This window comes from Cyphomyrmex costatus, unplaced genomic scaffold, assembly GCF_001594065.2.
Source record: "Cyphomyrmex costatus isolate MS0001 unplaced genomic scaffold, Ccosl1.0 scaffold474, whole genome shotgun sequence".
Lineage (NCBI taxonomy): Eukaryota > Metazoa > Arthropoda > Insecta > Hymenoptera > Formicidae > Cyphomyrmex > Cyphomyrmex costatus.
Window position 1 is genome coordinate 838,133 of NW_017279009.1, and position 24,023 is coordinate 862,155.

Consider the following 24,023-nt stretch of genomic DNA (forward strand, 5'->3'; position numbering starts at 1 on the left):
CAATCGATACCGAAATAAACCGCTCTCTATGATCGATACCGGAATTATTATCGAACGCAGGTGATTTTTGTAGACGTGTGGATGTGGATCCCGTCATTTCGTGGAATATAGGAATATAGGATAGACCGGGATAGACGCGGATAGGACACTTTGTGCCGACAGGTACCTGCATTCGATAGTACCCGGATATTTTTTAACAACAGGTGCTTGCTATCAAAGAAACACCACGGCTGAATATGCCACATAGCGAGGAATATATTAAAGACAAAGTGACCAAGGGATTGAAAGCTATACACGTGGTATGTAGATCTTTTGTCTTTTCGTTACTCTTTTTTTTTTTCATTACTTACGAAATTAAAGCGCATGATGACATGGCATTTTGCTAGGAACCTCCTCTCAAAATTTTTGCCGAATAGTTTCAATTCGAAGATAGCTTTTTGGAGCGACACGAAACGAGGATACTCGTATGACGGAGAATGCAGGGAAAGCTGCAGCTCGCTTTCATCACTTCCTTTGCCATTCTGTTGAGATGCTGCATTACTTACCATTCTCACAGCGGAGAAGGCAAACCCCCTATGTATGGAGATTACGAGGCCCAACGACACTGGCAAGAAATCACATTGAATCTGCCTCTTGACAAGTGGTATATTAATACTACAGACAATGATCTATATTACTGGGGTTTAGATTATCCACCTTTAACGGCATACCACAGTCTCCTGTTAGGCCATATTGCAAACAGGATAGATCCTTCCTTTGTGAAGCTGCGAGAATCCAGAGGATTCGAGAGCGCAACACACAAGCACTTCATGAGACTGACTGTCTTAATTGCAGACATTTTTATTTACTTACCTGCTGTCATATATTTTATAACCAATTCACGTTCTTGGAACAATTATCAGTTTGGCGAGTCTAATATATTTAAGTTTACAGGGAGAGATATTGCTGTTTTGACAACATTGATCTATCCTGGATTGATACTAATAGATCATGGTCATTTTCAATATAATTGTGTGTCACTGGGTTTCTTTATCGCCGCTGTAGCTGTTACGCTACAAGATTCATTTGTCATTGGCTCAAGTCTATTTGTCCTAGCACTGAATTATAAGCAAATGGAACTATATCATGCTTTACCATTTTTCTTCTACATACTTGGACGTCACACTCCTAACAAGACGAAATCCTGGTCTCACTGTATTCGCATGCTGATATATGTATCCTTCACAGTACTGCTGACGGTCTATGTTATCTGGATGCCGTTTCTAAAAAGTAGAGATTTATTTGTCAGCACGGTGCTCAGATTGTTTCCTTTTTCCAGAGGTGTGTTTGAAGATAAAGTCGCTAATATTTGGTGCGCAATCAATGTTGTCTACAAATTGCGACAAATTTTCACGAACGAGCAATTAGCCAAGATCTGCTTATTAATGACAACGTGCGCGGTTCTACCCAGTTGCATCAGTTTATATTTATCACCTACAAGGAATGCATTTATACTGTCTCTAATAAACTCTGCTCTGGCATTCTTCCTTTTTTCATTTCAAGTTCATGAAAAGTCCATTCTCTTGGTTGCTATTCCAGTTTTACTGTACTTTCACAATGATCCTCTCCCTTGCTTCTGGTTCTTGATCATCTCGCATTTTAGTATGCTACCGTTATTTATAAAGGATAATCTGTACCTTGCTTACATTGGCACAATAATTTTTTATTTTTGTTCTGTTTTTTGGATATGGCCTGATCTATTTTATAATAGTAGAACAAACGGTTCGTTGAATAAAGATAAGTTAAAATCGAAAGATAAAATAAAACAATATAAGAAAAGTAAACTTCTCTCAGATTTGTTAAATTATATTAAAAAGTCTTGGATCTTCCTCGCGTTCTATGGATCTATTTCAGGTGTGTCACTTCTTTCTATTATCAGCCAATTTGTAAAACCTCCTGAAAGATATCCGGATCTATTTCCGTTTTTAGTATCGGTATATTCATGCGGACATTTTCTAATTTTTTTTGTCTATTTCAATTACATCCAACTATTTGTATTTAGAAAAGAGAATGCTGCAAATAAAGTCAAGTCACATTAAATGATGCAGCTATTGAAAACAAAATGTACAAATTGTTACAATTGTAAATAATGAATAAATAACTCTAAATATTTAAAATTGAATCGATTGTTATTGTTATCCCTTTTTCGCGACATCAATTGATTCTCTCGCTACACTCTTCTCGTATTTATTTCATATCGTTATCATATAGATCGTGTTTTGAGAAAAAGTTTAATAAAGAAGAATCGTTAACTCTGTATGAATTATTTATTATAACCTTGACATATTTATTACGATCAAATTAACGGCATAATAATATACTACTCAACAAAATTAAAGCATCACCCTGCAAAAATAAACAAATTTTGAGATAGAATAACTTCGTAAAAAATCATCGTGTCGAGATTTTTAAAAAAGCATTTTAAAGCTTGAAATCTTTACTTTTCAGACCAATACTTTAAAAAGCGATATTACTGATATTTCATAAAATTACACTAATATAAATGAAGATGCATCAGATCTCAAAACATTTCTTACGAACAAAATTAAAAACTTATATTATTTCTTGAAATTTGCGAAGTTCCACGGCGCGAATTAAAAATTATGCACAAGTGCTGTTTACAGCTTTAGCAAGAGATAAAAGTGCGCTTTTATCAATAAAAACGCGTTCTGAATACGAATCAGAATCTTTACCTTTAATTTGCTTTTTTTCGATCACTGTACGATTTTTTTTCACGGAGTTATTCAACGTTGAAGAAAAAGAGGTCATTTTTCCTCTTACTTTTCACGTTGGAGAAAAAATGGAAAAAATCAACTGTGCACACAAGAAGTTCAACTAAAAAGAACAAACTTCTTTTGTCTACAATTGTACGAATCAGCACGTAGAACAGTCTTAAATTTTTTTATTAGCAGTTATCAACATGTGTAAAAGCAAATTAAAAATTTAAATTTCATTTTAATATATGATTGTTAGTTTTTGTCATATCTACAAATAATTAATCAATATGTTGAATTATGAAAACTGAATGATTAATATATACGTAAACGTGCTGCGTAATCATACTTAACAATTGTCTGAGTGTGTGAATAATTTTCAATGCTAAATATTTAACTTTAATTGTTTATTCCATACAATCACAATTATAGATATGCTTCTGTTAACATTAAATATACAAGATAATGCTTGATTACATTACATTTATATAAAAACGGAAAATATTTTTGAGATATGTATATATAATGTATACAATTGTGACGTAATTTCTAAAATATCGTTGGATAAATCTATCAAGAAGCAAATGAATCAAGAATTTAATATGTAAAATAATATATTACTTTTTTTTTAATCGTTAGTAAGACATTTTACAGTATTATTAGAAAATAAATTTTTGGTATACAGGTTACGTATCAATATCTAGAAAACAAGATACATATCTACACTCAGCCTCGAACTTTGCTCTAAGATTTCAGCCTTACCTTAATTTGCATTAACGTCAATGTTTGTGCGACGTGTCTTCATAATAAATATCGACACTCTCTACTGTATATCTTGGTCTTAACTTAATAAGTAAATGAAACATTCGAGTTATGTCATCTAATGTAAACGCCATTTATTAATAAGTCACTAAATCTAATGTTGTATATCGCTATCAAATATATGTTTACATTTAGATTACAGACATGTATTTTGATTATGTTTGACATTTAACGTCTACTGAATATTAATGCTCGGAAAAAAAATTATTTGTGTTCGTTAAATTGCTATTGGTGACTTTAGAAAGATATTGCCTGCAGTGTACACATTGTGTGTTACAGGAAGTAGTGGATCAATCCGACGGTTGCGGTGCGAAATTTTCAGTATTTGTCGTTTCTGACTTGTTCCAAGGGAAGCCGTTACTGGTACGCCACAGGTAATATTAACATCATTCTGAGATTTTGCATCAATTTTAACGTCTTCTTAGTTATCACTATTAATAAAATTCACGATACAAAGCTTTAGTAATTAAAAATTTGTACGCTCAGGCTTGTCTATGGAGTTTTAGAAGAAGAACTGAAGACAATTCACGCCATTTCGCTAACAACATTAACGCCAGAACAATGGGAAAAAACGAAAAGCTGACTGTCGAATCTTGTTAAATCGCCTTTTACGAATAGAAAATTAATAACAATTTGATGAAAAGCCAGTATTTCTTATTTTAATTTACACAACAAAAGATCAAATTTTTATATGGATAATTTTTCCTAGACTATCCGTTACATAAATACTTCTAACAGAAATCTGTTACAACACAGATCTAATACATTCTACCATTATATCATTTTTTCGGATAAAAAAATTTTTAATCATAAGAAAGAGAGATGATTGAGTTCAAAGTATCTGCACCGGGCAAGATAATTTTATTCGGAGAACACGCCGTGGTGTATGGAAAAACTGCTATAGCGACCAGTTTAAACTTACGTACTAATGTTAAATTCACTGAACTGAATAAATCACAAGATTTAAAGAACATCATTAAGATAGAGTTCCCTGATATCAAATTATTTTTTAATCTTCCTTTTTGTGTATTTCAAAACTACTTCTTTAACGATAATTTCGATTATTTGATGATCAAGAACAATGATGAATTGCATAAATGTGTGAATGATTTTCTCAATTCAATAGAGAATCTAATAGACAAAAGCAATAATGAAATGATTGAAGAACAAAAATTAAGTTTACGAGCGTTCTTTTATTTGCTCGTTTATATCGCTTATGAAGAACATATCGATATAAAAGAAACTTCCTTCCACGTGCATTTGTCTACGGAATTAAAAGTTGGCAGTGGTCTGGGCAGTTCGGCATCGTTCGCAGTATCTTTGGCAGCATGTTTTCTACATTGGTTGCTTCTACAGAAGGGCGATCACTCTGCATTTAACAAGGATGAGCTTGATAAGATTTCGAAATACGCTCTAAACTGCGAGCAAATTATGCATGAGTCTCCATCCGGAATCGACAATAGCGTATGCACATATGGTTCGGTAATAAAATTTCAACAGAAAAAACTAGTGGATATGTTATCATGTATGTCGAATCTGAAGATTTTACTGATCAATTCAAATATTATTCGGAGCACAAAAGATCAAGTTAAACGAGCAGCGCATTTGAAGAATTTATATCCTGAAATCATCACTCCTGTCTTGGATAGTATCGATGCTCTATCGCAAAATGCTTGGGAAATACTTAAAGAAATGAGCAATAATGCCGATAAATCTACAGAATCTATGAAACAAGATTGGTTTAAAAAGTTATCGGTAAATGTCATGTGTGTTTATAAACATTAATATATTATTTTGTTATACATATATACGTTTTTATAACATTTTTAAAACTCACATATATAATCTGCTGGAAACTGTAGCTATCTCTTATTTTACGCTTTGCAGGTTCTTATCCATATGAATCAAGGATTACTAACCGCATTAGATGTGTCACATCCAAAATTGGAAATAATTTGTGCAGTGGCATGGTCGAATTTATATGCAGCGAAGCTGACGGGTGCTGGTGGAGGTGGATATGCGTACATTTTGTTGCCGTCAGACATTAAAAGCGAATCCATTGATTCTTTTTCAAAACAATTAGAGAAAAAGGGTTTTGATGTCACGATGACCAGTCTAGGTGGCAGTGGAGTGAGAATTGAACATTAATGAAATAAATGATTTACGTACGTTAGTAACTAAATATGAATAATTCGAATAACGATTATATAATGACGTTCTTTGTGAAAAAACAGGAAAGTACAATTTTATATATAATATTCTGTATATATACAGAAATAATAAAGCATGCATTTGTTAAGTAAATACATGTATTATCACATTAAAAATAACAATAAAAATAACAATAGAAAAATAACAATAAAATATTCTTTTACGACCGTACAATTGATAAACAATAATAAGAAGAAAGGAAGCAACGAAGCAAAGCCATTAACGGTCAAAGCTAGATCACAATGCTTATTATAATGTGTGAATTTATATACTGCGTATGTAGTTCACTCAATCGCGTGCCGAACATTTTTTTCAGACTTACAACGCAACCCTAAACGACTACCGCGGTAATATCACTTTAGTTAAATTGACAAGCAATCTAACAATTTTAGATAGCCGGCAAAATTAAAAAAGTAAGTATAAAATAAATTAATAAAAAATAAGAGAAAAGAGCCAAATAGTTTTTTAAAAAAATAATAAATATAATTAATTCAAAAAAATCGCAATACATTAAAATCAAACAGAGTAAAATTCGCAAGTAAAATTCGCATACGTTTCGACAACGATCGGGTCATTTTCAATGTTAAATTTAAAATTAAGTGTGTATAATAGAATTGACGAGTCACAATTATAAAATTAAATGTGTATAATTATAATAAAATTAACGAGTTTTTTGAATTAATTATATTTATTATTTTTTTAAAAAACTATTTGGTTCTTTTCTTTTATTTTTTATTAATTTATATTAATAATCATTTCTAATGTACTTTTGCCCGCTAAACATAAATCTATTAGCAAAAATTGGCTATTACATCACAATTTTAAGATAAATTGCAACATAGGAACCAAAAACATAACTCACTTTCATATAATTTTTTTTTCAAAATTGTAATGTAACAGCTATTTCCACTTTCACTTTCCATCCTAGGGAAAAAGTTTTATAATCGATACCCTAAAATCAATTGTGATACTTTATAAATCTAATGACTTTATTATTTAACATATTGCAACACCATCTCTCATAAAATCGAACAACTATCGTTCATGTAATTTCTGATTTGTTTATCGGCTTGAGTTTTCGTTGACCAAGCAAATATACGTAATTTACAGATTAAAATAAATCTTTTTTTTTTAAGCTTTCAATCTCAGTTTTGTAGACTCATTGTTAGTATTATTTGTGCATGTGATACGCTAGGTGATACAATATCTAGGTACCAAGGAAACATTTACGCCAAGCATAGAGATAGTAGTACTATAGACATTTAGAGACATTGTCGGAAATTTGAGGAGTGGAGTAGTCCGCATATAAAAAAGGACGCACTCATTCGGACTTCTCCTGTATCTCTCGTTTTGCGCATGCGATAGACGTATATTCTAACAGGGGATGGAAAAAAAACGAGGAAAGTTTCATATAATTTAGAAAGTACAATTGAGTATAACGGACGACGACAACACCGAAGTCGGCACATATCAACCTCGATCGAGCGATCTTTCAATACTGTTTAACTGTTACAATTTAGGGCCACTTTCACCAACTCCGCGATTAATTTAATCGGCCGATTAGTCCATTGGAATTGATCAATCGCGTCCGTCGTCAAAACTAAATGATAAATGCGATTGATCAATCCTGCAAAGTTACTGGAATGATTAAGTTAACCAGAGTTGGTATAAAAGTCGCCCTTACATCATCATGTTCTCAATTCCTTATTGATCCCTCTTTTGATCCCCTTTCTCAATAAAATATATGGCTACGCATGTGCGAAACGAAAGAGAGGCGAAAAGTCTGAATGAGTGCGTCCTTTTCTAAATGTGGACTACTACTCCACTCCTCCAATGCGTACTCTCTAGTACTACTATCTCTATGGTGTCAGATAACAACTCTACGAGGTTGAAAAAATGTAAGTTTTTAACTTTTTTCCGATTTTAGTACAAAAATTAATTGCATTACTCTTCAATTTTGCGTCTACTTCAATCCTGTAAAGGAATTTTTGATTCTGTTCAATAAGTTCAGAGATTTATTTTAATCTGCAATGTCCCCCCAATTAAGTCACTCTAGCATCCTTAAGCTCCTGAGTAGTCGCGGCGGCCATGTTGGAATCGTGATGTCATAAAGCGAGAATGACACATTTATTTTTGTCCCATTTTTCATTAAAAACAATTTGGATAAATGTAAAGTGTGTATATGTGTGTGTTTGTGTGTGTGTGTTCGCGCGCGCCTACCAGTTTTGCTAGGCCGCCGCGACTAATTTGGTGTCGTCACCATCAACGCGGAGTCCTAACTATATAAACAAGCTATATTATTGATAAATATACTTACATGAATGTAAGCGAGAATTTTGGTCTAAGTCACGTCATCAATTTTACCAAGTAGATTAGCGTTTTGCCAATGACACAAATTACCATTCAGTACAAGATGATCGGTATTAGAGATACCATCGCCGGTTCTATCTTTCGTATTATGTATCATATATTAAATAAAAATTACTTTTCTTCGAACTCTGATTCGGACTCGGCTATCCATTTATTTATTTCTTCCCTATACATCTTTTTCTGTAAAACCTCTCGTGTTCGTGGCAGTGAACCGATGAAGGAAGTAGAGTAGCAGTCTTCATTGATAAATAAAGATCTGTGTAGCTGTTTCACAGTTTTATGATCGATTATGAATTGTAATTCATGCCATATTAATTCCACTTTGTCGCAGAACATTTTTTTCTCTAAAAAAGAAAAACAAAAATTATAAAATTGACGAAAAAGATCTCTATTGCTCAAGTATATTTTCATTACCGTCATGTTTGCAGCAAATTGAATTTTTATACTGCATCCTAAACCGAAAAGCTTCCAAGAAACTGGATACCACAAAAGTCAAGACCAACATAGTCGTCATAATAAATGTGCAAAAATAGAGTATTGAAATTAACAGGTCATCTAACTGATTATTAACAGCTCCATATGCATACATTTGCACATGCCAATTATTAAGAACTGTTAATTCGAAAAGTGTAATGCAACTATCCATGAGATGGTTAAAAGTGTTAACATAGTAAATTGCCGACGATTCACAACGTTCATAAGAATATGCGTAGTAATATTCAATAGTTGTATTCCTATTGCACATATTTCAAAATATTAGATTTATACACAAAAAAAATAGGAGAAAAGATATATAATTATCTTAATTAATTTGATATTAACCTGCAACAATCGCGCAGGTCGTATCCGGCAAACAGTTCCATTCCAATAATCGCGTAAAAGTAATACAGGATCAGTATGACAACCGCAGTTAAACACATCTGGGGAAATAGAATTACGATAGTGCCGAAAATATCTCGATATATCTTCTTGAGTTTAAATAATCTCAATGTTCTGAGAGGTCGGAAGAAAACCAGATATGTAGCTGACGGCGTAATATAAAGTATGAACATAGCGATGACGGACATTATTATTGTACAAAAATCAAAGATATTCCATCCAGAGCTCATATAACCATCGAAACCAAGAGCTAATATTTTTATTATTGTTTCAATCATCATAACTGTAAATTTATTTACATATTTTAATCATGGATTTTTCTACATTTTAAGATATTTATTTTAAGAAAATTTTTTACTCACGGTTCCTGAAAAATATAGCATCCCAACCACTACAGAATGTTTTCAGTGGTGCCTCAGAATTTATATCTATTTGTAGGCTTCTTATTACTATGGAGATGCCATCACCAATAATAATCATATCTATAAAATTACAAATGATGAAATAAAAGGCTTTCTTATGCAGGGTGATTCAAAATTCTCGCATACGGAATACAAGACGTGATATTGTAAGTAATAATTGCTAAAACAAACAACTTTTTCGTTTAACAAAATTACGTCCGACAAGTAGATTTTGCAGTAGAGCCATTCTTGTCTACATGGCGCTCACAGGGCCGGCGCGTGTTTCTTACTCGCATGTACCTCGGCTATTATTCAAAAATAACACTAACAATAAGAAAAATATAGAGGACAATTACGAGAGTCGTCTATATGAATCAATAAATTTATATGTATATGTAATGAAATTAAAACTATAATCGAAAAAAAATAAAAATGTATACATATACATATGTTCGGCTCCTGAATTGAGTCTTCATCAGATGTAAATGAAATCATAATATTTCAGTGACGATGGAGTTGTAAATGTATGTGTGTGTGTTGCGATGTCAAATGTATGCGGGGATTTTGAATCACCCGTAAATTATATATTTACACGTATTATACTTACACACCAAAGCTTCAAAATAACGCCATTTAATAATAACATTAGCTAATTTGGAAAGCGGTTGTACAAAAATGAACGTTCTTCGCCAATATTCATTAGAGTGTTGGAAAGACCACTTAAGTGTATTGGCGTCGTAAAACGATAAAAATTCCTTGTAATTTAAAGAACCACTTTTCGATTTATTCATATGACAAAACATTAAAACAATGTCACGCGTGGCTATAAAAATCATATATTATTATTGCAGAAATAAAATTGATAATATCACTTTCGGAGTTTTGTACGGCATGACATTTGAGTACACGTTATATGCGTGTTTGACAAAGAAATAGAACTAAAGTTTATGAAAAAATCTTGTATACGTACATTTACTCGGATCATAGTGCAACATTAATCCTTTAAATTGAGGAAATTCTATTCTACCAGGAAATTTGTTAGAAACCAAAAGTTTGAAAGCATATTTGCACGCTTTCATTTTGTGCAGGAACAATTTTTTGAATTTATCGCGTTCGTAAGACGCAAATGTCTCATTTGCCAACGCCAGCATTAAATTCATTATTACGTACAACATGGTACACAAATAAACTATAAAGAATATCGCAGACCTCTTATCGTAGTAATATGATATCAACATTACATCGGGAAAGCTGCAAATTATGTTGTCGGTATAAATTATATTGTTAAATTAATTAGCTTGTCAGATTGTATCTACTCACTTAGAAGTGGTAAGAAGAATAAATAGGTTGAGATAGCTTAGCCACAGTTCCGAGAAATAAGTGTTTTCTTTATTAAACATACAATAGCCTGTTAAGGCAAATATAAAAATCAAGAAATACAGAAGGCATATCATTTCCGAGACAGAATTTACCGTGAGAAATACTTTCCTTATGAATCTCCGTACGCCGCCGCAATATTTCGTGTCTATTAAAAAGATTGGTCTAAGGGCGCGTGTTACACGAATATGCAAGGATTGTCGTACTAGAATTGTTGTAATTTCACAAAACATGACTACTAATATGATACCCTGAAATAGAAATTATTTTCAATAAGAGTAATCAAAAGAGGTCAATAACCTAGCTCAATAATCGATATAGGCATATTTTTTATATAATCATTTCAAATCGAACATCATTCTCCATTCATTTAAATTTCATAAGGACTGTTGCGACACGTCTGGCATTGCACTAATTCCAAAACTGATTACGTAAGTAAGCTAATAAGTCATTACATATATTCATTGCAGTACTCATTAATCATCTAAGCAACGCGGTCGTTGATTGTTAACAAATACATTGTTTGATGCTCTTATATATCATTGCATAATAATGATCAGTCACAAGTGTACGAACCAGCAACTATTCGGATAATCTGATTATATGAGTAATCTGTTTTTCTCTATCAACACGTGTCTTCGTAAATACGTTATTAAATTATGTATGATGCATGAGTATTCTGTCTTTTGAAATATTTTTAATTTATATAGAAACATTTCAAGTAAAAATATCTTACTTTTATTACTGTACGTATGTGTGTCATAGATATTGAACAGCCAATCGATCTCATCTTTAAAATCATTTGACAACCGACAATAAGTAACGCAGATAATTCTGTCCAGCCATGTATCCATATTGGTACCTATAATAAAGCATATACATGAATGGTATTAATAAAGAAAAAATAGTATGCCGTTTATCTGTGCACTACGTACTTTGTACATGGTAGGCTCTTCTACAAATGCTAGAGACAACAAAACTAACGAAATAGAGAATTCAACTAGATTGTACAAACGGTTATGGACTAAGAGATACGTCGGCAAATCTTTAGGACAGCTTGGATGAGAATCAAATGTTATATTGTTTATACCTTCCTGAAAGAATAATCATTTTGGTAATGATAAAAATAATCATATCTTAATCTTGATTATCAATTAAGAAGTCAATTTTCTGCAAGCGGAACACGTGCACGAACGTACGTGTAATCTCTACATTCTGCAAGTTATTATTATTTTAGATAAATTTCCATAATCAATATATAGTTACCTCTAAAAATATTGCAGCTTCCTGATAGTTCATAGTCCATTGCGAGTCAGTTCTTTTGTAAAATTTAGTAGGATTTAGCTGATTAGTGTTAATAGCGTTATCAGATAATTTTCCGGAAATTTCTGTGTTTCTATCGACATCACGAGACTTTCTGGTATTTCCTGAACAAAACAAGGATAACATGGAACCATATTCTGCAAAAAAATATGGAACTAAATATTTCAATAATCATAACATACCTTTAAAAAAATCATAAAAGTTTTTTCGACAAATAAATATTACAATTAAATACTTCCATAAATTAAAATATTAACATTAATAAAATTTCACTTAGTGAAAATGCGCTTGGTGTGCAAAATCTTTGCGCATACAAGATTTTTTCATCGGATATTATTTCTGCAAAAAGTATATAGCATAAAAATGTAAAAATAAACATAGAGGTGAGAATAGCGCAATTGTTTAAAAAAAATATATATATTTAAAAAATTCAAAAAATATAAAAATATTATAAAAACATAAAAAATACAAAAAAAAAAAAATAAAAACCAAAATGGGAATAGATTCTCGCCATCTCCTTGTCGGTTATTCCTAGATTCGGCACAAAGAGCGGAATAAGATAGTTTAAATTCACTACAGGAATCCGCCGTATTGAATTTGCTATTTTTAATTCTATAATTTTTACACAGAATTTGCTTTCAGAAAATATGAAAACCTCTTATTATCTCCAAAATTTAGTTAGCTTTAATACAATAAGCTAAAGCACAAGGATCAATTAAGAATTCGTGTCTATAAGGGGTAGTTTCCACTCTTAAATCTGCACCTTAATATTACCGATATAAAAGAATACGTGTCTATTATTTTTGTCTGCTCCACAAATGTATCAAGTTTCATTAAATTCGGCGATTCACGGACATAGATAACTACTTGTTAGAATGGTGATTTGTCTTGTTCAAAAGAGACATTAAAAAGCAATATCCTTCCTGTCAACAGTGCGCAATTCATAAGTTACAGCTATTTTGGAATGAGTGTCGAATTTGAACTGAAAATACATATTCTTGACACTACTAGTTATGTGATTTGTTCGACATCGCAGTTTTTTTTAGCAAATAACGCGTTTGCCATTTGATAACTTAATGAAAATAAGCTGACTTAGAACAAAAAGACGTATTTTAGCACCATATGATGAGAATCAAACTGTCTTTTAATTTTCTTCTGTGACGATGAGTATAAGAAACTATTGGATTACGAAGACAAACATAAAAATCCTAAATCCAATGGCGTTTTGAAAGTTCGCCCGAAAAATATTTCTGCAGGAGATTTTATCTGGTGCTGTATCATAGGACGTATAATTATAAGAATGAATATATAAGGATATAATAATTATAAGGATATGAAGAGAAGGATGAATATGTATGGATATATGTATTTCGCATTATAATTATCATGTTTATACGTTTCTTTATATTTATATATATTTTGATATGTCCATATATACAGTAACAAATATACAAAAAGAACGTACCTCCGCGTTGTCACATTCAGTCACGTTGCTCAACGGTAGAAACCAATTCTTAAGCAAAGAAAAGGACAAATGCATATGGATGTGACAAGGATGCATTTAATTCAGTTGTAGCAATCTCACTTATTTCTTCATAGTTGGCAAGCCTATTTGCTGAACTGTATTCCGATGCGAAAATAGGGGTGGTTTTCGAGTTTTGTAATTACACACGATGTTATCCTTCCACCATGCGCGGTCTTTCGGCCTTTCGCACACATACGTCACTTGGCTTTGTATGCGTGGCGTTGCGCGGCTCAGATCTCGGTGATACTGCGCGCGACATAATAGGAGTTGCCCATTCCAAAGAGTCTAACGCAGAAATTATTCCATTTCCGATAAATCTATCCAGTTCCGCGTAAGCGGTTCTTCGAGGGCAAGAGATATAGGTCGACACGATACATGAACTGATCAAGCATCAGGTCTCAATCCGAGATGAATTCTTCTTACATTCTCCCATCGAATAAATGGGGAAACTTACCCTTGTGTGAATCTTTCTAAATCACATTTCGATATGTCTGAATCGTAAGCGATCAAATCGAGTCCATCGATAGCTTTAAGCGCTAATCAGGGCAATATCCGAGCGATTAATAAGAATGATAATTGGTTCTTTTGAAGTTTTCTCTTTGTAGCCAAGTGTGGTGTAGAAAAACCCCTCACACAGATTGGATGGACACAGACGCATTAATACACGGTGTAAGCTTCAAACAGCCGATCAACTTCCAGACTTTGGTTCCAATTGTCACATCCGTTCCAGTGTCAAGTTGCATTCTCACATTGTCCGATTATTCATAGAAACATCTGCATACTTGCGATGTTGATACCCTGTGATACGATGTTGATACGAGAATCCCTTGCAACCTAATAACACTGTAACTTCAGTTTTGCTCTTCGAGAAACAGACCTTGGCAATATGTCCAACCTTACTACAAATGCGACAGTCCGCTTTTCTAAAAAGACAGTCAATTTGTTTATGGTTCGTTGCACCACATGGCGAATACGATTGATCCATCTTTTTATCCTTCAGAGAGAATTTGACATTACTGGCGCGTTTAGAAACTTTTTTAGAATCTTTACCTTTATTCTTCTTCTCTGTCTGCTTAACAGCTTAATTCATTTCAGTGGACGCGAATCTGCAACACGCATGACATCAACATTGCATTCTGCATGAGCGTAGCAAATCTCACGAATGTCACTGAATGTGCAGGATTCTATTTTCAGCAACTAGCTTGAAAAGAATAGTCTTCTCTGAGTGATAAGAACGGTCACTAATTGTAAGAGCAAGAACTGCAAGGACAATCTTGAGTTAATCGATTTTGAAGTTATAAAATTCGAAATTGTCTCCCAAAATGTTGATTTTATCAAGAATTTCAATAACGCAGTCATAGGTGAAAAAGTTCTAAAATTTAAAGCTTCATAGCGACGCTGAAATATCGTTTTATTATCGTGAAATTGTTTCTTTAAAGGAACTACAAGATCATTGAAGGACAATTCATTAGGTTTTCTTAAGAGAAAGATGACTGAGCAACCGGTGATACTCGTTATCTCTAAGCGCATTAAGAAGTAATGCACTCTTCCACAGATAATCCTCTTGAGCCTTCTCCAAAAGTGCAAGCATATCGCTTAAACCACAACGAGAAAGTTTTACCTTCAGACAGATCATGGGCGAATTTGCCCAGTCTGGTCGGAAGATTTGAAAATTGCGAAGATTTCGCCGACGGGCCGTTAGAATCACTCATATCTGCGAAGTCGTTGGAAAATCAGCACTATATGTTTCTGTGCAAAGAGTAGATCCGTTATTACTTTCTGTGAATCAGCAAGCTGCCGCATAAGAAACTGTCGATCTTGAGCCATTTTCTGCTGATGCTGTGCCATTGCACCAAGAAATTGTTGCATGGACGAGGTCATTTTGGAACAAAAACGAGGCCAATGTAGGTTCGAAGAAAATTAATTAACAGCGCCAATTGTTACGTTATTTGCTGAAAAAAAAAAAACTGCGATATCGAAGAACGAATCACGTAACTATAGCAACGTCAAGAATATGTATTTTCAATTCAAATTCGATACGTCATTTCATAATCAACCCGATCAATCGTTGCTAGACAAACAAAAGTATCACACTCTGACGAACAACTCTTTAAACATTCGAAAGATCGTGTATCGCAAACACACAACCCAACAGTTCGCAACGCTCGCGAGCATTATTTTATCCTTATCGTTTTCAAATGTTAAACAAGAATGAAATGATGCTCGCGAGCGTTGTGAATATTAAGTGGAACAAATCCCTATATGTATTTAGATTAATGTTGTAGACAGACTTACGTCGATTCGTGCAATTCATGTGAATAATCGGCAGAATGGGCGAATTACCGATTACATGGATTTTTTCACATTTGCATTTAAGCAGAACCTCTTTCTGCTTTGACGAAGCCATCGAAGCGAACGCGTAGGTATCCAGTCCGCGTCGTCTAGCTGATGTGTAATTGTACGGACCGTACTATGTGCACTCTTCCAACATCGGCGCGTCACTATTGAGGATACCCAGGAATCCTGGGATCCCTGGGATAAGGTTTTCGCTTTTAACGTATCGGTATGCACGGACGACTCCACTGATACTAACTGCATGACACACTAAGCGCGCAGGCGTAAATAGGCGAACGTGTGATACGTTCCATGCTATCGTCTGTCAATGAGAGATACGTCGATGTTATCTGCAATATAATGTCGCGGAGAGGATGAGCAAAAGAAAAGTAGAGTAATTCGTTGATCCCCATCGTATTCCCCACGGTCCGCGATTAGTTACACCACTGCATTGCCATCTAACACTTATCTAGATTTTTTTTCCAACTGAATGTTATAATCAGAAGATGGAAATTCTTCAATAAAGCATATTTCTGTCTCATTTCTTATTATTTTCTTCGCTCAACTTATAGCGGATTTTCTTCCTAAATTGCATTCGGAAATTTTGCGTGTTGCTGGAGTTTTATACCTATATATAGACATAATTAATAAATGTTGAATTATGTATGTAATGTAAAGATTTGAACCCAATTTGTAAGAACATAAAAATTAATTTCTATCGTTATCGTGTTGAAGTAAAATACAAGATATCAAAATATACGCGAAGAATAAAATCATCATCAGATAATAATCAGAGAGAATATAACATTCGTCGATTATAAATATAATTATATCATAAAAAATAATGTGTAACAGTTAGTGATACACGCTAATAGAGTTTATTTTGACTTTATTGTCATTATCTATGTAATGAAGAACAGAAGAACATGATTTTATCGTTCAATGGCCGAATACCGCTACATTTTTCGTGCACTTACGCATAAGATTCGTTCAACTGGTTTCATGCAATTGTACACTTAACCGAATCTTATCAGCTGCATTGACAAGCGTACCGAGCAATTAAAAATAACACCTTATCACAAAATAATAATTACTTCCTTATTGTTTCCATAATTTATAAAATTACGCAAAAATTGCAAAAGAAAGTAATATACCTACATAAATTAATGCAGGGAATTTCAACTTTGCAAGAACTTAGTGCACATATATATATATATATATAATCATAGAAAATAAATGTTTTTTAAATGCACTAATGATTTCCTCTAATTATTCTCTGGTAATTCAATGCAAAAATCCTGTTTTCGGTAATTTTTTTATGTATCTTATGCGATCGCTAATTCTGAATAGCGATCATAAGTCCTTAAACCTATTTTTCTTAAATAAATTTTTACATAATTTATTTTTCCTATTTTCCTTTTCATCTTGGAGAAAAAAAGAAAAGATGAATTGAACAATAAATTCAGTTAAAAAGAACAGACCTTTTTTTAGTTTGAATCTCTTACACCCAAAGCATAGAGAATGGACTGCGCGATCCGTGTGTCAAAATGATCGATAGGGATGAAAGAGAGGGACCGTGGAAGACGGCCATCTCTCTCTCTCATTCTCTCTTCCATTACACCATCGAATGGAAAAAGATAGAGATGGCCGTCTTCCACGGACCCTCTCTCTCATTTTCGTCGACCACATTTTCATTGATACTACTTAGATTTAGATACGGGATCACGCAGTCCATTCTCTATGTCTTTGCTTACACCGTTCATCTTTTTTCTTTTGTTCTCTAACATATGAAGAAAAAAAAAAAAATGAAGAAGTACAAGTGACAAGTACATCTTATAACTTTTTCCCTAAGACAGAAAAATGAAAAGTGATAAATTTCTTCGTTACTTTCAATGAAAAAATTGTCACTTTCCACCTTAAAGAACACACACTATAGTTACTTAATCAGTTTTAACTCACGCATTAAATACGTATTAAGAACATAGAGAAAAAACACGATTCTTATTTCTTATGCTACGAAATCAATATAAATCTATTCATTGCAAATTACGTACGTAAATTTCCGTGTCAAATTCGAAAATTGTTTGCCGCGTGGCGTACACTACATAGTAAACTCGATTTGTCACGTACGCATACTTTACCGATAAAACAGTTCAAGAGTGACAACTAAATTACTATCCTCTTATCAGATAATAAGTTTCACTTTTTCGTACGGCACTCTAGTAGAATATATATTTCTCTCTTATCACGACGTTACTCGCGTCTTTGTTCCGTCGAGATGATATGTTCGAGGTGATGAATCAATTTATTTTCTATGAGTTCATGTTACTTGTTTCAGAATCTGATTAGCCTGCCACGTTGTCAATATTAAAATTAGTCGATTACGTAATGATATTTTCATTGCGAGCATTTCCCTCGATTTTCATCTGTAAAACATAAATTACTCGCTGTTGTTACTCACACTTTCATATGAAAAAAAATTTTTACAACTAATATATATCGTTTCCTAGATGCGAAAAATATGTACAAATAAAAACGATTCAACTCGATCTACGGAGTTTGAACATTCAGGGCGACGTCCATCGCATAGATTGCATCGACGGCACTCATTTCGTAGCTGTAAAATTAAACGACGAGATAATCGACGTTAATGATGCTTATTGCGATCGACTCGACAATGAATGGCGGGAGGTCCAAACGGATCGTGATAAGGTGCTTTTTTACATACTGAGCCAGATCGTTTATCCAAATTTCGACGCACCACGACCGGAAAGGTACGAGTCGTTGTATACTTTGGTGGATGAGTCCGATATCATTTTACTAAGGTGGCAAGGAGGCAAAGCGATCGGATTTTATACCGTTAAACCTATAGGTAATTAAATGATGTTAGAAAAATTCAAAATGTGAGAATACAAATGCAATATTCTCTTAATTATTCGTATAGGTACGGAAATATTCTTAACGAAAGAGAGATACGTAATGCCTGTAGTAGATACGGCGTATATTCGTTCGGAATATAGGAATCAAGGTTTCGGTACAGGAATCCTATCGGATGTAGTCGCACGTTTTCCAAACGAAAACATTGGTTTTTCGAAGCCGATCTCCAGCGGAATGTTAAGAAGTGAGTATCGAATTTCAACATTTTATGTATTTATTGTGTATAATATGAGAACTCTTTTCTTATGTAGTATTGAAGACATTCCTGACTAGTCGTAAGGAGTATCGATTGCGTTTCTGGGAGATAGCAGATTGTGATGTCAGTGAGTCACAGCAATTAATATGGTGTAATTTAAAAAGAGCAGTTTTATGACAAAAAGCAGTTAGAATTTATTATAAAACCATCACGTGGCGTAACAGAATATTTATACACTTGTAATTATACATCATACTCATACTTGTAGATGTATGTATATATACATGTATATACATCCACGCCACACACACACACACACACACACAACACACACACACACACACACACACACACACACACACACACACACACACACACATGTATATCTAGAGAAATATATATATACATACTATATATATATAAATCTTATATATATATATATAAATGGAATATATTTTAAAAAAATTACCTTTACCTAACGAAAAAGGAGTATTCAAATTGCCTCATAAATGTATGAAACATATTTATATTATTTAATCCCACAAATAGAATATATTCATTTTATTTTAAATTACTCTTAAATTCGTTTAACAAAATTGATCCTATAACCATTTTTTCACAATTCACGCAAACTTCTAATTGTCCAGCGTCAATGAATTTTATTGTCACCAATACCAACGATTTAGACGCTAAAGTATGAGCGGCAAACCTGTAAAAATTTACAATGTTTAATTTTTTATACTTGATTAAGATTTACAAAATATATTGAAGACTCTCTTATGAAATATGTAATTAGATTTATAATAAACGCATATCTTACCGAATAACTTCATCCTCATTAGATACTCTTGCAACATTTGCAGTCTCAAACACTTTTTGAGGAAGAGCATTTTTGTTTTTAGAATATGGTATTTTCGCTATGTGCTCGTTCATACCTTTCAATTTAGCCTTTTCCACATTGAACATGCTTTCAGGCAAAGTCACAGATCTTATTATTTCTCCAATCGGTGGTTTAATACTGACCGGACAGGAATATTTCTCGTCATTAATAGTGAAATCAAAGTTGAAATTGGCCGGTTGAGTGGAATCATTAAAATTAATGCCTAGCGTCGAAGCTAACGTAGCGTTTGCATCAAGAGACGATATTTGCGTAAAATCATAAATAAACATACCCTTTTGTAAATTCTGAAAGAGATAAGAACAAAATATTTTATATCTAACATATAACAGTTATATGAACAGTAATGTTATACACATATATATATATAAATTTCAAGTATATATATATACTTGAAACATTACTCACTTTGTTTCCTATTTGAATTTCCTTAACGACATCGTTGTTTTCATTAGAGAATGTTAATTCGATACTAACCAAACTTGAGCTAACTAAATGTTGCGATCTTGTAAATCTGTATTCAATTTTTAAACCGTGCCCTACGATACTATTTAATAAAGTAGTTTTTTTTAATGGAACGTACGACGTCGATACTTCTCGAACACTATCTGTGATTGTTGAATTAATTGGAGTAAGAAAACCACCCAAACTAGGCGTCATTACAGGAGTCATTGGAATAACTGTAAAAAAAGAGATGTAATAAATGCATTAATTTTAATTTTTTTAAATTAATTTTTTATCAAACCAACCATCATCCAAATCTAATAATAGATCAAAGTTGCTCTTTGGCTTTTCTTTCACTTCTTGTTTAACAGCTTTCGGTTTTTCTTCTTCGTTTTCTTGAGTTTCGCTTTCCTCCTCTTCATTTTCAGAATCTGACTCTTCATCGCTCGATGATTCGCTTTCAAAATCGTCAGATTTTATTTCATTTTTCTTTCCACTGTCCATTTCGGATTTATCTGATTCACTTGTATATTCTGAAGAATCATTATCTTCATCTGAAGATTCGCTTGATGATGAATCGGATGATTGGTCATCCGATTCTGAAATTGAAAATTAAAATTAAATTTAAGATCAAAATTAAAGATAGAAAATTTAAGCACATAATACAGGTGCAAATGTTATCAGACTATACCTTCAGCAGGAGTGCTTTCCTCATCACTATAGAAAGGTTTCGCCTTTTCCTTGTTCTTTTTCTTTTCTTTTTCTTTTCTATTATGACGTTCTTCTCTGAGCTCTTTCGAGGTAGGCAGCGCAACATCTCGCACAGATGGATCTTGCGTAACTTCCGGAAAAGGTGGTAAAGGTCGATATCCTACGCATGGCATATCCAGATAGTGAGACAGAGTACCCAATTGATACTCCGATTCTTTAAACCTAGATGTTAAAGTTGGTGCCGGTTTCGGTGCAAGGAAAACTCTCTTCGCGAACTGTGGAAGCTTCTTCACATCACCATCATCTTCGAAGATAAAATGCCGTAGAAAACGCGCGCGATCTCGGATGTCGTAATTCTGATCATATTTGGCAAGTTGGAAGACATACTGACAAAACGGTTTTGTTTGCGAGGGATTGTTCAAGCATAATTTCACGGCCAAATTCAAAGTTTGCAGTTTCACTATATCCTGCTCATTCACGAAACTTTTCGCCATTTTTCGAAGTACATCCGGTGCTATCTTAGGGACTCTGTCAGAATATTCGCCTAGGAGCCACAAGATAGATGCTCTGGCTTGTGGCACCGTAATAAAATCCATTAATTTAGCCATATGAGCAATAATGTCTTTGTGCTCATTTGGTTGCGTTTGCAGGAGCTTTTTTATTACTACAACACTTTCTGCCACAATAGTCTCTGTGGAAAAATAAAAGTGCGTAATGTTTAAAATGGCATAAGGTATAATATAAAATATAACAGGTATACTGTAAAAGAAGCTTACCATCTCTATTACTCAACAATGATACCAATCCACTGAGACACATATCAGTCACTTCTTTGATGTTACTTGCACATCTACCAATTGCCTGAATACTAGCGCCGACAAATTCCTTGTCACTGCTGGAGATGTATGTTTGAAACTCTCTCAGTATCACACTGATGCTGGTTTCAGTTACCAAATTTGTTAATATATCGAGTTTTAGAAGTTTTATATGAGTAGGATCGGAAGTCCGCACAAAGAATGATTTCAAGAAAGGCTCAAACATTCCCTGTTGAACGTAGAATGAATACGAATTAGTTATACAATGTCAGTTGAATAACAGATTAATTTATATCATGTCAAGGTACCGCATTTACTTTTCTCGTAATTGATATACTGGCAATACAATGAAGCACAATACTCTGCACTTCTCTATGACTTCTCAATAATCTAATTAGTGCCTTTGCAGCGGTCATAACTTCGCTTCTAGGCGCTGCATGATGATATAATTGAGCAACCGCCATTACCACAGATGCGTTTCGACTTTGTAACAAAGGTTTCGTGTTTCTTAGCAGCAAACGATGATCGTGATCTAACATAAACTTTGGTTTCTTTGTATTGGAAGAATCAGAATCAGAGTCATAAAATGGCCGATTTTCATCTTCTTCTAAAATCTGCAAATATTTTAAAAATTATTTTAGAACTATGTATTTAGCTCTTTCCTTTCTTCTGTCTCAAAGATATATATACTTACATCTGTATTTGGATTAACAAATTGTGTTCTTGCATATCTAGTGAGCATGTTAACAATAACCACTTGACCCCATTCGTCAACATCCACTAATAAATTACACAATTTTCTATAATTCTTATGGATAAGATCTATCCTTTCTGGACACACTTCTTCGAAAGCCATTACTGCCGAGCCTACCACAAGGGTAGTTTTGTCAGACAGTAACTTTTCAAGTACGGCTATCAATTCTTCTTTTTGTTCATGGTCCAATGAATATAATTTAGGAATAGCGTGAGCAGCAGTTTTTCGCACATATGGCGACATATCACTAGCTGAGTCTTTAATGGCCAACATCACAATGGGTACTATCATCGAAACTCGTATACTAGATAATACCCTCAGAGCACTTGCTCTTATGAGCTGGTTGGGATCCTTCAGAGCTCTTTGAAATGTCGATATGGACAGAAGTGCCAAATCTTGTTGGTCCTCCGCATAACGAACTAGGTAAACATATACCAACTTTTTTACCTCAATATTTTTAGATACTACATTTTTTACGACAGCTGGAAACATTTCTGATGCATCTTTTCCTTTGGCTACCATCTAAAGGAAAGTTATTGTTAATAATACAACTAATCAATTCAATATTCTTGAAAAATATTGCACACAAAAATGTGAAAATATTATACATAAATTTCTCAAGTATTTTCATATATGATATTTTTCAAGAATATGATCTTAAATCTAAATCATGTTATTACCCCAATAATACGTTTCATGGCTTCTAATTTAAGTCCATCCTTATTACTGTCTAGCATCTCTTTAAGATCATCGTGCCTGAAACAGATATACTTTTATGAAAATGTCCATCTATGACTGTGTTTGGAGAATGCACTATCAATGCTATTCCGTTCAATCCAGTTTTACGTTTAATAAGCAATAAAAGTTGCATCTCATTAAAATCAGAACTTGGATAAATCTCATTTGTAATGTCTTAATTTAATTAAATACATGTTTCTTTTTATTCACGTTAAAAGTGAAGTTATAATCTGTGTTGTTATTTAATAACTTTGTCACCAATGTGATCAAATAATGACGATATTATCTGAATATAAAATATTCACATAACTCTTAGATTTAGTATTACTTGTGTGAAAACAGGGAGTAATTAAACATATGATATAACGATATCCATAGCACATCTCTCGAATGCAGTCTGTATATCATATTAAACATAAACGTATCTCTATTAATAAGATATAAATAATAAGATGCAGATAAAGATACAACTCAATATTCATGACAAAAGTAGTTTCAGTATGTTGCTAGCTGGCTTCAAATTATATCATTTTGC

The 24,023-nt window shown here is 33.2% G+C and overlaps 5 protein-coding genes across 5 annotated transcripts; 3 read left to right on the forward strand and 2 right to left on the reverse strand.

The window, feature by feature from the left end:
- Positions 1-44: 44 nt before the first annotated feature.
- LOC108777907 (protein BOLA2) lies at positions 45-4,176 on the forward strand. The gene is made up of 3 exons (XM_018544902.1): positions 45-299; positions 3,855-3,949; positions 4,062-4,176. The coding sequence occupies exons 1-3, from the start codon at positions 237-239 to the stop codon at positions 4,156-4,158; spliced, it is 255 nt and encodes an 84-aa protein (XP_018400404.1). The 5' UTR covers positions 45-236; the 3' UTR covers positions 4,159-4,176.
- A 217-nt stretch (positions 4,177-4,393) lies between these two features.
- gny (ALG6 alpha-1,3-glucosyltransferase garnysstan) lies at positions 4,394-5,857 on the forward strand. Its single transcript, XM_018544901.1, has 2 exons — positions 4,394-5,330; positions 5,463-5,857. Exons 1-2 carry the CDS (start codon positions 4,398-4,400, stop codon positions 5,721-5,723), a joined length of 1,194 nt encoding a protein of 397 aa, XP_018400403.1. The 5' UTR covers positions 4,394-4,397; the 3' UTR covers positions 5,724-5,857.
- Positions 5,858-6,938: 1,081 nt separating this feature from the next.
- Tpcn1 (two pore segment channel 1) lies at positions 6,939-16,144 on the reverse strand. Its single transcript, XM_018544976.1, is given in 12 exon segments — positions 6,939-8,250; positions 8,253-8,500; positions 8,571-8,890; positions 8,979-9,318; positions 9,398-9,517; positions 10,044-10,259; positions 10,407-10,687; positions 10,757-11,064; positions 11,550-11,675; positions 11,749-11,907; positions 12,080-12,240; positions 15,957-16,144. Coding segments are annotated over 12 exon segments (2,514 nt in total). The 5' UTR covers positions 16,069-16,144; the 3' UTR covers positions 6,939-8,127.
- Positions 16,145-18,273: 2,129 nt separating this feature from the next.
- LOC108777859 (soluble lamin-associated protein of 75 kDa) lies at positions 18,274-19,335 on the forward strand. Its single transcript, XM_018544840.1, has 4 exons — positions 18,274-18,287; positions 18,506-18,867; positions 18,940-19,116; positions 19,184-19,335. Exons 1-4 carry the CDS (start codon positions 18,274-18,276, stop codon positions 19,303-19,305), a joined length of 675 nt encoding a protein of 224 aa, XP_018400342.1. The 3' UTR covers positions 19,306-19,335.
- Positions 19,336-19,689: 354 nt separating this feature from the next.
- On the reverse strand, positions 19,690-23,500 carry rb (adaptor related protein complex 3 subunit ruby). Its single transcript, XM_018544935.1, has 9 exons — positions 23,431-23,500; positions 22,691-23,272; positions 22,305-22,610; positions 21,958-22,225; positions 21,162-21,872; positions 20,776-21,069; positions 20,435-20,706; positions 19,949-20,313; positions 19,690-19,837 (listed from the first exon to the last, which is right to left on the reverse strand). Exons 1-9 carry the CDS (start codon positions 23,485-23,487, stop codon positions 19,690-19,692), a joined length of 3,003 nt encoding a protein of 1,000 aa, XP_018400437.1. The 5' UTR covers positions 23,488-23,500.
- Between the last annotated feature and the right edge of the window lie 523 nt (positions 23,501-24,023).

What these genes read in the sequence shown, in the direction of transcription:
- LOC108777907 (XM_018544902.1), top strand. Translation starts at nt 237, where the DNA reads ATGCCACATAGCGAGGAATATATTAAAGACAAAGTGACCAAGGGATTG. An exon ending in GATTGAAAGCTATACACGTG is followed by an intron (nt 300 to 3,854) that starts GTATGTAGATCT and finishes TGTGTGTTACAG; the next exon opens with GAAGTAGTGGATCAATCCGA. An exon ending in CCGTTACTGGTACGCCACAG is followed by an intron (nt 3,950 to 4,061) that starts GTAATATTAACA and finishes TTGTACGCTCAG; the next exon opens with GCTTGTCTATGGAGTTTTAG.
- gny (XM_018544901.1), top strand. Translation starts at nt 4,398, where the DNA reads ATGATTGAGTTCAAAGTATCTGCACCGGGCAAGATAATTTTATTCGGA. An exon ending in ATTGGTTTAAAAAGTTATCG is followed by an intron (nt 5,331 to 5,462) that starts GTAAATGTCATG and finishes TACGCTTTGCAG; the next exon opens with GTTCTTATCCATATGAATCA.
- LOC108777859 (XM_018544840.1), top strand. An exon ending in TTATACCGTTAAACCTATAG is followed by an intron (nt 18,868 to 18,939) that starts GTAATTAAATGA and finishes TTATTCGTATAG; the next exon opens with GTACGGAAATATTCTTAACG. An exon ending in CTCCAGCGGAATGTTAAGAA is followed by an intron (nt 19,117 to 19,183) that starts GTGAGTATCGAA and finishes TTTCTTATGTAG; the next exon opens with TATTGAAGACATTCCTGACT.
- rb (XM_018544935.1), bottom strand. Translation starts at nt 23,487, where the DNA reads ATGCTAGACAGTAATAAGGATGGACTTAAATTAGAAGCCATGAAACGT. An exon ending in AAATTCAAATAGGAAACAAA is followed by an intron (nt 20,314 to 20,434) that starts GTGAGTAATGTT and finishes TATCTCTTTCAG; the next exon opens with AATTTACAAAAGGGTATGTT. An exon ending in AATGAGGATGAAGTTATTCG is followed by an intron (nt 19,838 to 19,948) that starts GTAAGATATGCG and finishes AAATTTTTACAG; the next exon opens with GTTTGCCGCTCATACTTTAG.